Genomic DNA, 15,000 nt, shown 5'->3' with positions numbered 1-15,000 from the left:
AGCCCTCCTAGGAGATTGATCACTTGTATTTTCTGTTGATATGAGCTGCACAGCTCTGATCAGCAGAAATGCAGCGTTAGAACAGCGGCTCTCGCAGGAAAGATGTCATGGCAGCATCAGGAGTCATCAAATGACAACCATGGCGATCATCAACTCCCCGTGACCACGTCACGGGACCTCCGATAGCGGCAGGAAACTGTACAATTCAAAAACGGGCTGTCACAGTTTGACAGCACGATCTAAAAGGCAAGCAGGCGTAGGTGGATCGCGGATGCATCCTCACCTGTTAGCTGCACATGTCTGCTATTCAAATCAGCAGACATGTGTAGGGATCACTGCAGAAGTAGGCGGTGACTACCGCAACATGATCAATGACGTATCAGTACGTCATTGGTCATGTAGGGGTTAACCACTTTTGGTGCCAAATGTAAAAAAAGCACCGAAAATATTGATTGAATCAGGAGAAAACATCCAGAACTATGTAGACTATGAGAAAACAAAAAAGAAAAAAAAAGGAAAAAAAAAAAAAAGGTACAAATAAAAAGGGGCATAACACCAGCATAAAATCGAGGTCTAAATGTTGCATAGTGGAAGGAGCCAAAGCCCCAGCAGCACAAAGTATTTCAGGAGAGGAGTTTACTGATCTCAGGGCAGTGACCTGCCCAATCTCAGGAGGATTTTGGTGAGGAGGCTGGATAGGGGGCAGCAGCAGCACGTTTTTGGGGCGGTCACAGGCTGAAAGTACCTCAAAGTTTCCAAGCAGCGACCGACTGACACAAGGTTTTGCCCAGTTTCCGGCGCAGCTCCTTCCCGCTTGTCCTTTCCTTAAATTACGTAACGTCCGACTAAAAGAAAAAACACAAAAATGAAAATTCTAAAATTGTTGTATATAATAAACAGCCGCAGAGCTGACAATCTACGAGGCCGTCCAGAGAGGAGAGACGAAGGCGCCACACTTACGATTTCAGGCGCAGCTCTCGCTTCGTCCTCCGGCTCGTACAGTCCGTCGGGCTCTGGAGGGAGGAAATTAGAAGCATCAGACAGTGACACATCCAGCACCAACAGCCACCGCAGCGCTGAGGTCACAGGACAGTGCGAATTATAATCAATGATGTCACAACTGGAATGGCACAGCCATCCATTCCCTCCTATCCTCGATATACATCATGCCTCACACTCCAGTCACATCCAAAGCTGCATTAACAACAACAAAAAAAGCCATTTCTTTACATTTTTCAAAATAATCCTAAAATAAAATTATCTAATAACTCAAATGTGACGAGATGTCAGTGAGCGTGGCTATGATCACCAAATCGTAAAAAAATCTCGTGGGCCAACCTAGTCACCGGCCCCACACAGCCTTCCATACGGAACAGCGGGTCCCCACACAGCCTTCCATACGGAACAGCGGGCCCCCACACAGCCCTCCATACGGAACAGCGGGCCCCCACACAGCCCTCCATACGGAACAGCGGGCCCACACACAGCCCTCCATACGGAACAGCGGGTCCCCACACAGCCCTCCATACGGAACAGCGGGCCCCCACACAGCCCTCCATACGGAACAGCGGGCCCCCACACAGCCCTCCATACGGAACAGCGGGCCCACACACAGCCCTCCATACGGAACAGCGGGCCCCCACACAGCCCTCCATACGGAACAGCGGGCCCCCACACAGCCCTCCATACGGAACAGCGGGCCCCCACACAGCCCTCCATACGGAACAGCGGGTCCCCACACAGCCCTCCATACGGAACAGCGGGTCCCCACACAGCCCTCCATACGGAACAGCGGGCCCCCACACAGCCCTCCATACGGAACAGCGGGTCCCCACACAGCCCTCCATACGGAACAGCGGGCCCCCACACAGCCCTCCATACGGAACAGCGGGCCCCCACACAGCCCTCCATACGGAACAGCGGGCCCCCACACAGCCCTCCATACGGAACAGCGGGTCCCCACACAGCCCTCCATACGGAACAGCGGGTCCCCACACAGCCCTCCATACGGAACAGCGGGCCCCCACACAGCCCCTCCATACGGAACAGCGGGCCCCCACACAGCCCTCCATACGGAACAGCGGGCCCCCACACAGCCCTCCATACGGAACAGCGGGCCCCCACACAGCCCTCCATACGGAACAGCGGGTCCCCACACAGCCCTCCATACGGAACAGCGGGCCCCCACACAGCCCTCCATACGGAACAGCGGGCCCCCACACAGCCCTCCATACGGAACAGCGGGCCCCCACACAGCCCTCCATACGGAACAGCGGGCCCCCACACAGCCCTCCATACGGAACAGCGGGCCCCCACACAGCCCTCCATACGGAACAGCGGGCCCCCACACAGCCCTCCATACGGAACAGCGGGCCCCCACACTGCCCTCCCATACAAAACAGGGGGGCCCCCACACTGCCCTCCCATACAAAACAGGGGGGCCCCCACACAGCCCTCCCATACAAAACAGGGGGGCCCCCACACAGCCCTCCCATACAAAACAGGGGGGCCCCACACAGCCCTCCCATACAAAACAGGGGGGCCCCACACAGCCCTCCATACGGAACAGCGGGCCCCCACACAGCCCTCCATACGGAACAGCGGGTCCCCACACAGCCCTCCATACGGAACAGCGGGTCCCCACACAGCCCTCCCATACAAAACAGGGGGGCCCCACACAGCCCTCCCATACAAAACAGGGGGGCCCCACACAGCCCTCCCATACAAAACAGGGGGGCCCCACACAGCCCTCCCATACAAAACAGGGGGGCCCCACACAGCCCTCCCATACAAAACAGGGGGGCCCCACACAGCCCTCCCATACAAAACAGGGGGGCCCCACACAGCCCTCCCATACAAAACAGGGGGGCCCCACACAGCCCTCCCATACAAAACAGGGGGGCCCAACACAGCCCTCCCATACAAAACAGGGGGGCCCAACACAGCCCTCCCATACAAAACAGGGGGGGCCCAACACAGCCCTCCCATACAAAACAGGGGGGCCCCACACAGCCCTCCCATACAAAACAGGGGGGCCCCACACAGCCCTCCCATACAAAACAGGGGGGCCCCACACAGCCCTCCCATACAAAACAGGGGGGCCCCACACAGCCCTCCCATACAAAACAGGGGGGCCCCACACAGCCCTCCCATACAAAACAGGGGGGCCCCACACAGCCCTCCCATACAAAACAGGGGGGCCCCACACAGCCCTCCCATACAAAACAGGGGGGCCCCACACAGCCCTCCCATACAAAACAGGGGGGCCCAACACAGCCCTCCCATACAAAACAGGGGGGGCCCAACACAGCCCTCCCATACAAAACAGGGGGGCCCCACACAGCCCTCCCATACGGAATAGCGTGCCCCACACAGCCCTCCCATACAAAACAGGGGGGCCCCACACAGCCCTCCCATACAAAACAGGGGGGCCCAACACAGCCCTCCCATACAAAACAGGGGGGCCCAACACAGCCCTCCCATACAAAACAGGGGGGCCCCCACACAGCCCTCCCATACGGAATAGCGTGCCCCACACAGCCCTCCCATACAAAACAGGGGGGCCCAACACAGCCCTCCCATACAAAACAGGGGGGCCCCCACACAGCCCTCCCATACGGAATAGCGTGCCCCACACAGCCCTCCCATACAAAACAGGGGGGCTCCACACAGCCCTCCCATACGGAACAGGGAGGCCCCCACACAGCCCTCCCATACGGAACAGAGGTCTTATAGGGATACATTTTGGGGGTTATCCTACCATAGTCGGGTCCATATCACCGCCCTCTTCTTCCAGCCTCTCCCCTGAGGAGCCTCTGCAGCACCGGCAGCGTCCTCTTAGACAGGGCCACATCCCAGGAACCTCGGGTGCTCTGTGCCATGTCCCAAATCCACCCCCCCTCTCCTGTGCCAATCCTGTGACTCCCTACCTGCCTGTGACACATGGGCGAGGGGGAATATTCCAGGTGCATAGGCACAATAAGAGGAGGGCTCCCCCTCCCAAACATACACCAATGCCCAAATCCTCTATACAGGGGAGCACATGGGACAATGGACACTTTAATTTTAATTTTATTTGCAAAGTGGAACAATGACAAATACATATACCGTAGTTCATGAGGTGACACATGGCACCAGCAGAGCCACATGTCTGAGCACAGAGGCTCGGAGGTCCGCGGTGCCTCATCCTAGGAGGGGAGATATGAGACGCCGCTGACCGGACACAGGCGCTCAGTGAAGGGTCAGCTCTAAAAGGACGATGAAAATATTAAACCAATAAAACTTGAAAACTAAAACCATGAAATGAATGAGACGCCCGACGCCCTAGATGTGAAGCCAGGAACAGAAGTTCAGCCAAAAGCCAGGAGAAAACTACAACCAGATGTGACAAAACCAAAGAGGGGATTCCTGGGCCGATGAGGGGGACGCTGGAGCTTATGGGAGCGCAGTCCAGTGACCGGAGGCAGCGGGGAAGCAATCTATTACTATACAGAGAATGACACGGACGAAGACGACGATGATGATTACATGGATTATCCTGGACCAGCAGGAGAGAAATTGGGTACAGTGTAGACGGGATCTGCGATTCTGGATCCAGCCCGTAGGAGGATGATAACGGGGGCATCTACAATACCAACAGAGTATACACAGCAACTCCAGATATAGGAGACACGGGAGGAACAAGAGGGAACGCAAACACAGGAATATACTATAATACTGCTCCTATGTACAAGAATATAACTACTATAATACTGCCCCTATGTATACGAATATAGCTATCATAATACTGCTCCTATGTACAAAAATATAACTACTATAATACTGCCCCTATGTACATGAATATAACTACTATAATACTGCTCCTATGTACAAGAATATATCTACTATAATACTGCCGCCATGTACAAGAATATAACTACTATAATACTGTCACTATGTACAAGACTATAACTACTATAATACTGCTCCCTATGTACAAGAATATAACTACTATAATACTGCTCCTATGTACAAGACTATAACTACTATAATACTGCTCCTATGTACAAGGATATAACTACTATAATACTGCTCCCTATGTACAAGAATATAACTACTATAATACTGCTCCTATGTACAAGACTATAACTACTATAATACTGCTCCTATGTATAAGAATATAACTACTATAATACTGTCATTATGTACAAGACTATAACTACTATAATACTGCTCCTATGTACAAGGATATAACTACTATAATACTGTCATTATGTACAAGAATATAACTACTAAAATACTGCCCCTATGTACAAGAATATAACTACTATAATACTGCCCCTATGTACAAGACTATAAATACTATAATACTGCTCCTATGTACAAGAATATAACTACTATAATACTGCCCCCTATGTACTAGAGTAACTACTATAATACTGCCCCTATGTACAAGAATATAACAACTATAATACTGCTCCCTATGTACAAGACTATAACTACTATAATACTGCTCTCTCTATGCACAAGAATATAACTACTATAATACTGCCCCCTATGTACTAGAGTAACTACTATAATATTGCTCCTATGTACAAGAATATAACAACTATAATACTGCTCCTATGTACAAGAATATAACTACTATAATACTGCCCCCCTATGTACAAGAATATAACTACTATAATACTGCTCCCTATGTACAAGAATATAACTACTATAATACTGCTCCCTATGTACAAGAATATAACTACTATACTACTGCCTCTATGTACAAGAATATAACTACTATAATACTGCTCCTATGTACAAGAATATAACTACTATAATACTGCCCCCCTATGTACAAGAATATAACTACTATAATACTGCTCCCTATGTACAAGAATATAACTACTATAATACTGCTCCCTATGTACAAGAATATAACTACTATACTACTGCCTCTATGTACAAGACTATAACTACTATAATACTGCTCTCTCTATGCACAAGAATATAACTACTATAATACTGCCCCCTATGTACTAGAGTAACTACTATAATATTGCTCCTATGTACAAGAATATAACAACTATAATACTGCTCCTATGTACAAGAATATAACTACTATAATACTGCCCCCCTATGTACAAGAATATAACTACTATAATACTGCCCCCCTATGTACAAGAATATAACTACTATAATACTGCTCCCTATGTACAAGAATATAACTACTATACTACTGCCTCTATGTACAAGAATATAACTACTATAATACTGCCCCCTATGTACTAGAGTAACTACTATAATATTGCTCCTATGTTCAAGAATATAACAACTATAATACTGCTCCTATGTACAAGAATATAACTACTATAATACTGCCCCCCTATGTACAAGAATATAACTACTATAATACTGCTCCTATGTACAAGAATATAACTACTATACTACTGCCTCTATGTACAAGAATATAACTACTATAATACTACCCCCTATGTACAAGAATATAACTACTATAATACTGCTCCCTATGTACAAGAATATAACTACTATACTACTGCCTCTATGTACAAGAATATAACTACTATAATACTACCCCCTATGTACAAGAATATAACTACTATAATACTGCCCCCTAAGTACAAGAATATAACTACTATAATACTGCCCCCTATGTACAAGAATATAGCTACTATAATACTGCTCCTATGTACAAGAATATAACTACTATAATACTGCTCCTATGTACAAGAATATAACTACTATAATACTACCCCCTATGTACAAGAATATAACTACTATAATACTGCCCCCTAAGTACAAGAATATAACTACTATAATACTGCCCCCTAAGTACAAGAATATAACTACTATAATACTGCCCCCTATGTACAAGAATATAGCTACTATAATACTGCTCCTATGTACAAGAATATAACTACTATAATACTGCCCCATATGTACAAGAATATAGCTACTATAATACTGCCCTATGTAGAAGAATATAACTATGATAATACTGCCCCCTGCGTACAAGGCATGAAACAGACTGACAATGCATCTCTCGGCCTTGTTGATCTTTCTGCCAACTGCAGATACAATCTAGGCCAATTTGAGACAGATCCCAACAATGAAGGAGTTAAGAAGAGCATGGAGCCGGCGCTGTTTATGTGTACACCCCATGACGGCAGAGGATTAGCAGACATTGTCCTCTCGTGTCCCAGAATGTTCCGCTCGCAGTGCTGAGGGCCATTACTGTGCGCTCCTATAGATCTCCGGCACTGGATGGTACTGGAGGATTGCTGGTGCTGTGGATTATTCAGAGGTCTGGGAAAGAATGGTGACAATGGCGGCAGAGTACATCACAGGGCAGTCCTCACTGCATGATTGGGTTTGGTTTCGGGGTCTAGGAGGGATGGGGATCTTTAGGAGCTGTAAGACTGCATTGTAGAAAATCCCATACTTTCCCAAATTCACAAAATCAGCCGTGTGGTGCGGTCAGTTCCCGTTCTGGTATAACGAGGCAGATCTGATCTCGGGGAGCTGGGTGCCAAACCTGCCCATATTCCCTCCACACAATGGGAAAACAATTGTAATGCAGATTTGGGTTTTTTTTGTTTGTCTGTTTGAGATGAAGAAAAAAAAAAAAAAAAAAAAAGTTTACGTTTTTTAATTGTTGCTTGATGCAGATATTTCCAGTTTCTAATAAAACACTAAGTGGTTAAAAGAAGAAGAGACCTGACTATTCTTCTGCGGTTTTCCACTTGGAAGACGTTCTTTACTTTACAATACAAGTCAGGGAGGTTTTACTATTTTTTATTTTTTTTAAAGCAAAAAAACTAAACAAAAAAAACCCCCACTACGGAAGTGTAACACCACCCGGGGTCGAAGGGTTTTCACTCGACACGTCGCCGGGCCGGGGGTGTAGATCCTCTGCATCGTCACGGGCCGGCCTGGCCCGGTTTCGTGACCCCGAGACGTACAGGAGGGAGGGAAGGCGGTGGACAGGTTGGAGGATGGAGGATGGGGGTGGTAGTGACGCTTAGGAAAGACTTTTTAGATTGTGACGCCACCTGTGGTCCGCGGCCAAGGATGGGGGTGGGGGGACTCGCCGTTGCGGAGGCTGCACTCTGAGGCTGATGGTGAAGGTCGCAGCCGGAATGGTGTTACTCACCACAGGTGGAGCGGGGTTACCCCAGGGAGGATGATGGAGGATGGAGGAGGTGGTAGTAGTCCCGATTGGCGTCGCAGTGCTGGGCGCCGGTAACAGAGGCAGAGACAGGGGCTGCGGTTCCAGGTCTTTTGCTCACTGGTAGTTCAAGCGCTGCCCCAGAGTACCGATCTCTGCCACGGTGGGCTCCAGCCGATCCCGGATCCGTGGAAGGTCAAGTCCGGTATGTGTCAGTCTATGGGCCCTTCCTCCTTTGATGCGCTAAGTATCGAATCGCTGTGGCGTGAAGCTCTTGGGGATCCCAGTGTCAGTAAAGTGTCCCGTTCTGTATGCTGATAGCGCGGTTCCGATGTGAGGCCGGTCGAGGACCTCAGCCCCGGTTCCTATATGCTATTTGACTGCAGACTGTGGGACGGGTGCAGTGACTTTTCTAGCAGTTCCCTGCGACCCTTGCAAAGTTGGTAGACAACATGAAGTATGCCTGCCCTAGGGTTCTGTACCCAGATAGCGCCAGTCCTGTGGAAGCAGCCGCCTGCTTCTCCCCAACGACCGAGTTGAACGCCCTGGCCCACAAAGCTGCTCGCGTCACGTCCGCTCTGCGTCTGAAACTGAACTCTCCTTTTGCTGTAGTTGTTTTGTGTGTCCTGAGCTGTTGCCCCCAGCCGCTGCCACCAGCTGATCACTGCTCTCACTAGGTCAACCTGCTCTTCCCACTATGTGCTCCTAACTCCCCCTGGTGGTTGCTTCTCCCTGACCCTGAGTCCCCGGTTCCAGTAGATCAGGGAGCCCCTGGTGTGGTGGCGTCCTGTAAACCTAACCGCTGTAGTGACCCGACCCCGGCCCAGTCCCCATTGGGGCAGGCAACCCAGTGTTACTGTATGTACGTGTGAGTGGAACCGGTACAGACCTTCCTTGGACCCAGGATAAGTACTACACCCTAATGGAGGTGCAGTACCCTGTGGCACCTGAAGCCTCAGGGGTGCCACATTAGCAGTTTCTTCATTATAAAGAAATTCATTATTATTTCAATGAAGTGAAAAAAATAGTAAAAACATTTACCACAAACACCAATGGAAAACCCTCCATAAACCTAGACAAAAACCTAAGGAAAAAAAAGCACCCGTTTCAGCTGTATGTGCTTCCGAGGGCGAGCATCCAACGGAAATACATCGCAGCACAGAGACCCATCGGGTCCCTGTACTGCAGTGTGCCAGCTGTTAAGGCTATGAATATTCACTCCTCCCCAGACCCATAATGCAGGGCATGGGGAGCAGAGACTATGCTGGCACCCGGCAGCTGACCGCGCTGTAACTGGGCAAGCCACGCACGACAGTGATGTCATGCACTGCGCCGCTTACACGCTGTTCAGTTGCGGCATGCCATCATCGGAGAAGGACTCAAGGGAAGCGGGGTCCAGCGAGTATAATCGTTTATTTTTTTTACTGTGTGTGGCACCTGGGGGTATCATATGTACCAGGATGGGGACATTATTGAGTACATATAGTATATATCAGGATGGGGCTGTTATGAGTACACGACGTATACCAGGATGAAGCCAATATGGGGCCATATATACCAGGATATAGCCATGATGGGGTCGTACACCAGTATGTGGCAATGATGGGGGCATATACCAGAATGAGGCCATATATAACATGAACAAGGACATATATAATCGGGATGGGGAACATATAACATGATGGGAGACATATTTACCAGGAGGTGGACCAGGGTGGAGGACATTAGTACAGGATGGGAGACCGCACTACATTATGAAGGGGGAGTGTGAGGGGGGGGAACTAGAATATCTTTATAGGATTTAAAACGCTACAAGGGCCCATACATCTGACCAACACGTGGGGGGCCTAGGTCCAAATTTTGCACCAGGGCCCATGAGACTCAAGTTACACCACTGGTTGTTAACATTTATTAATAGGATGTTGGATGCTGATTGAAAGTGCATTTGAAGCACTTTTTGGAGCAGAATTTGCTTTAAAATACTCATTTATGAGCAAAAAAAAAAAAAAACCTTATGTAAAACATACAATTTAGGTATTGAAAATTCACAGCGTTTTTCGGACAGTGTGGCCCTCACTTATGTTTCCTGGGGACATTGAGCATTAGCCGATTTCGGCAGAGTTTGTTCACGGCTGGACCGCTTTAATATCAGACTTTTACAATCATTTTAGTAGCTTGTATGGGAAATGTGAAGGTTTCATAAGAACGAAGAATTTCCCGTAATTAATGTTATGGCCGATCTCCACCCCCCATTGTGCTTCCTGTTACACAAGTGTCTGTCGGGCTGTGCAGTTATCACACGCTCGGTTATATTCACAATGGTCGTGTCACCCCCGACATCCCACACGTCACGTACCCACGCGCTTTCATCATCAACTTGGTGCCGTCAAACAAAGCAAAAAAAAATTCTGTGCCTTAAAAGGGGGAACTCCACACAAAAGGGCCTCATCAATCAGATGTGTCCAAAAAAAAAAAAAAAAGAACCCTAGTGCTCCGAGCAACCAATCATAACTCACCATTCATTAGTTATAAAACAGCGCCACCCCTGTCCATGGGTTGCATCTGGTACTGCAGCTCAGATCTTTGAGTAAGTGAATGAGACAGCTGCAATACCGGACAAAAACTGAGGACAGCGTTCCCGTTTTGTTTTTTTTGTTTTTTTAAAGACGAAAGCCACAATTTTTTTTTTTATCTTGAAAAATCCCTTTAAATTTTTTATTTACACACTTTGGTTATCAATGGCAAAAATCATTTTTATTTTTAAATTAAGATAATCTATTTAAAGGGAACCTTTCATTAACAAATGAACCAGGTTTTTTTGGTACAAGTAAAGAAAAAAATTTTAGTTAAAAATATTAAAAAAAAAAAAAACACACCCCCCAACTTACACATCTTTTTTTTCCTTTATACTATAACCTCTTCTTATTTAAGAATAATTCTTAGTAGCCTCAGTATCATCAGAGGCAGGATTGCAATGATGGGCAATACCTCTATACAAAGCTAACAGTATCCACTTTATTAAAAAAAAAAAAAAAATATTAAAAAAAAAAATATTTCTACAATATAAAATAATATATATAAAATAAAATGTTACACACACACAGACACACACACACACACACACACATCTCCACGATGTTCCACGCAGACGCTGAAAACAGCGACTCATGAGGCTGCTTTCACACATCCGGTTTTTGCAGTGCGGCTCAATCCGGCTCAAAACCTATGCAACGGATGCGGCGAAAAAAAAACGGATCCGTTGCATAAGTTTTTCCATGTGGCCCGTCCGTTTTTTGACAGATGCGGCTTGATACTGAGCATGCGCAGTGAAAAAAAAACGCATCCGGTGGCCGGATGTGTTTTTGCAGCAGGACGCCACATCCGGCGTCCATAGGCTTCCATTGTAAATTGCGCCGCATCACGCCGGGTCCGGCGCGATGCGTTTTTTTCGCCTCACAAAAAAAACGAGCCAGGCAACGTTCCATCCGGCCACCGCATGGGCTAAATATGCCGCATCCGGCAAAAAACGGACACAACGCAAGGCCATGCGGCGCTAATGCAAATCTATGCGGGGAAAAAACGCAACCGGCGGCAAAAAAAACGGTTTCGTTTTTTCTGCAAAGCATCGTATTGTGCCGCTCAGCAAAAAACCGATGTGTGAAAGTAGCCTAAGACGTTAAATCCGTAAAATGAACTGAGATCGGATCCTGAGAGATAACAGAAAACCATCAAGATCCTGAATGTAGCTTTGAATGTGACTAACGAATAAAATAAATTTTAGCATAAAAAGACTAAAACATTTGCTATATTTAAAAAAAACAAAAAACAAAAAAAAAAACTGCAAGAGGATTATGCTTTCAACAAAAGTGGAGATGATCCAGCTGCAGACAGCATGAGATCATAAAGAGATCATCAGGTCTCAGCCACATGCAAGCACCCTTGGGTGAATGAGAAGTAGACATATGGCCAAAATTGCCCTTACAAAAAACAAAATAAAAAAATAAAAATTATAAATGGTAAAATATGAAAAGTAGTATTACTTGCCTTACCAATCTCCTGCTGCTTTCGATGCCTCCTAGGTTCCCCACCAGTCTCTGATCACCAGGCTTCAGCATTGACACAGCGTGTGACCATGTTGTCGGAGTTGTCAGTGGTGTCAACAGGTCAGCAAGGACCACTTAATATGGTGGTTTTGGTGGTCTCCTAAAAAGAGCCACTCCTTGGCTAGGTCCTTCCCAGAGGGATATCTGGCTATTTTCTGTGTTGAGACTCCTAACAGAGGCTCCACGGACCTTTTTTGATTTGCAGGCTTAAGCTATGACACATCGTGTGCGTGTGACCACGTTGTCGGGGTTGTCAGTGGTGTCAACAGGTCAGCACTACAGTATGTCTTTTGAGGTCAAAATGTTTCCACAAGTCATCCCTGAAGCTCATTAAACAGAGACCGGCAGGGAACCCAGAGTGTCAGCAAGGGAGCTGGATGGGATCGGCCAATGTGTGGTTATTGCTCCTTATCTAACTTGAAAGCTCTAGACCCTATACTACCCTGGCCAAAGCAAAATTACATGTTGGCACCTCCCCTCAACCCAAAAACTCAGCACATGTCCCGTTTGTCCCTCACTATTCCTCCACACCTGAAGCTTTGGATTTCGCGAAGCTGACTTACCTTTGAAGAATTCCGGGCTGTTGGCAACAGATGGTTCCAAAAAGGTGCGGCCTTTGAATCAGTACTTCTGCAGGAGCCATGGAGTGTCTGGCAGCTTTCCCCTCCTCTCCATCTTTTGCCGTGTCCTTCATCTTCGGAACAGGAGTCTTCAATTTCGGATGAAGGGAGGAGCTTCCTCTTGACTGCCATGATACCACTTGTTTGGGAGAACAGGCGGGAAAGCCCAGGAGGAGTCCTCTCTATTGAGCCCGGGTCTTCTCCATCTGCAGTCTGTGGCTTTTGATCTTGCATACAAAGTAGAGAGGTTTCCTTGGATGTGTCTAAAGATGACAGACCCGCGACGGAGTTGCCATTGGCACTGCTGTGACTGCCACCCAGGCTACCTGCCTCTAAGTTTTCTGTCAACGTCTCTGGATGTGCAGTGTTGTGCAAAATATTATCAAGTATGTGCTGGTTGCTGGTGGACTCCCCAGAGGTCCTAGGGTCAAAGGAGACGTTTGATCCATTGGTTTCAGAGGCAGTGGACAATCCTTCGGAGTCCTCCAGCTGTGTCTCTTTTGGGCTCCATTTGTGCAAATTGGTGCAGGGTGAAGGAGAAGGGGAGTAAGTCTTTCGGTAAGCAATTTTAGGGAGAGACTGCATGGTTAGTTTCCTGCCTTGAGGCTCCTGAGAAGAAAACCCCTCAGCTCTGTGTTCAACGACTCTCAACCCGCTATGGGAGAAATGCTGAGCAGAACTGCACGATGGGATTTCTTCTGTAAGCAATCCGTCCTCAAAAGTGTCATCATCATCATCCTCGGCTAGTGAGCAGCTCAGATAGTCCCCATCAGACTGGTAATTCCCAGGTGGACACTCGCTTTTAGCTTGACCCCAGAAGGCTCTCCTTGGGCTCCTTGATGGCTCAGGAAGCTGCTCTGGTGGTCCCCTCTTCAAGGCTTGTCGGCAAATGGCTTTAGGACCAGGGCTATCAGATGTTATGGAGACGTGATAGACTTTTTGGAGTTTGTGCTCATTCTCAGGATAGCCAACCAGTACTCTGCAATCCTGACCAGTATTAAGAACACCTGTCTGGCCTAGGGAAGTTACTTCCACAGATGTAGACCGGCTATTCTCGCCACCATTCTCCTCCTTGGGTGGTGGATCCATCTGGATGTGCCTCATGGGTCCAGCACAATGGAGCCTCCGAAGAGTTGGGTAGGCTATGGAAATGGGCAACCTCCGGTGAAGTCTTCTGTGTATAGCTTGGGCCAAGGAAGAGCTTTTCTCCAGTGGATTACTCAGACCCCGGTGACTCCAGACAGTTCTGCATCTGAGAATGGAGAAGACAACAAGACCTCAAACCAAACACCAATACTCCAGGAAAACAAAGTCATTTTCTTAGCTGTCTTTGAGAACCAATAAAAAATTACTTAAGACTACCGCTTTCTAAGGTTACGTGGCCACGATCCGGACATCCTGAGTCCTGGACGCAGCAGGTCTTCTCCTGCGGGGCCGCGAGTGTTCTCTATAGGTGACCACGGCGGCCTGTACCCACGATCAGGATTTGGGGCACTACGGACTTTGTGTTCTCCCTGCAGAGAACACTCACGTCTCCACAGCATAAGTAGATATGCTGCGGTTCAGGAAGGAGTGCAGCTGGTCAGTTTACACTACAGAGAAAAGAAGCACAGGGGGCATTGGATCTCTATAAATAATATCCACTGTGCTTGTACTGTACGACGAAGAAAAAAACCCCAAAACTCTGCTTCCAAAACGCTGCAAACCTTGATCGTGGGCACGTACCCTTAGACCCTCTTCATACGTCCGTGATAAAAACAAACTTTTTCACAGTCCGTGTTGAAGGTGCCTATGGCCATCTGTGTGCCGTGATTTCACGGATAGCACACGGAGATCACGAGCTTTTTACTCACATTTCCCTGACGCTGCTGCCTCCAGGTCTGCAGTGCAGTGAATATTCATGAGTGGACCTGGAAGCAAGTGACAGCAGCGCCGAAAACAGCAGCGCTGAAGACGGGTGAGCATGGAAAATAATTTTATTTCAAAGACACTTGTTTTCTCCGGTACGTGTCACACAGATCGCATCAGTGTGTGGTCTGTGTGACATCAGTGCTGCCGGAGAAAAACGGACATGTCTCCATTTGGAACACATGGACACACGTACGTGAAAAACACGGATGTG

General features: G+C 47.8%; 1 protein-coding gene across 2 annotated transcripts in view; it reads right to left on the bottom strand.

The window, feature by feature from the left end:
• ATOSB (atos homolog B) overlaps nt 1–15,000 on the bottom strand; it is a 73,599-nt gene that overhangs the window by 8,281 nt on the left and 50,318 nt on the right. For both annotated transcript variants that reach the window (XM_075342964.1, XM_075342958.1), the window contains exons 3-5: nt 12,822–14,130; nt 961–1,013; nt 746–845 (exon numbers count right to left, since the gene is read on the bottom strand). In XM_075342964.1, the coding sequence (XP_075199079.1) occupies nt 746–845; nt 961–1,013; nt 12,822–14,130 (1,462 nt within the window). The remainder of the gene's footprint in view (nt 1–745; nt 846–960; nt 1,014–12,821; nt 14,131–15,000) is intronic.

Source organism: Anomaloglossus baeobatrachus, chromosome 1 (assembly GCF_048569485.1).
Source record: "Anomaloglossus baeobatrachus isolate aAnoBae1 chromosome 1, aAnoBae1.hap1, whole genome shotgun sequence".
Taxonomy (NCBI): Eukaryota; Metazoa; Chordata; class Amphibia; order Anura; family Aromobatidae; genus Anomaloglossus; species Anomaloglossus baeobatrachus.
This window is presented reverse-complemented; position numbering and strand designations above follow the sequence as displayed.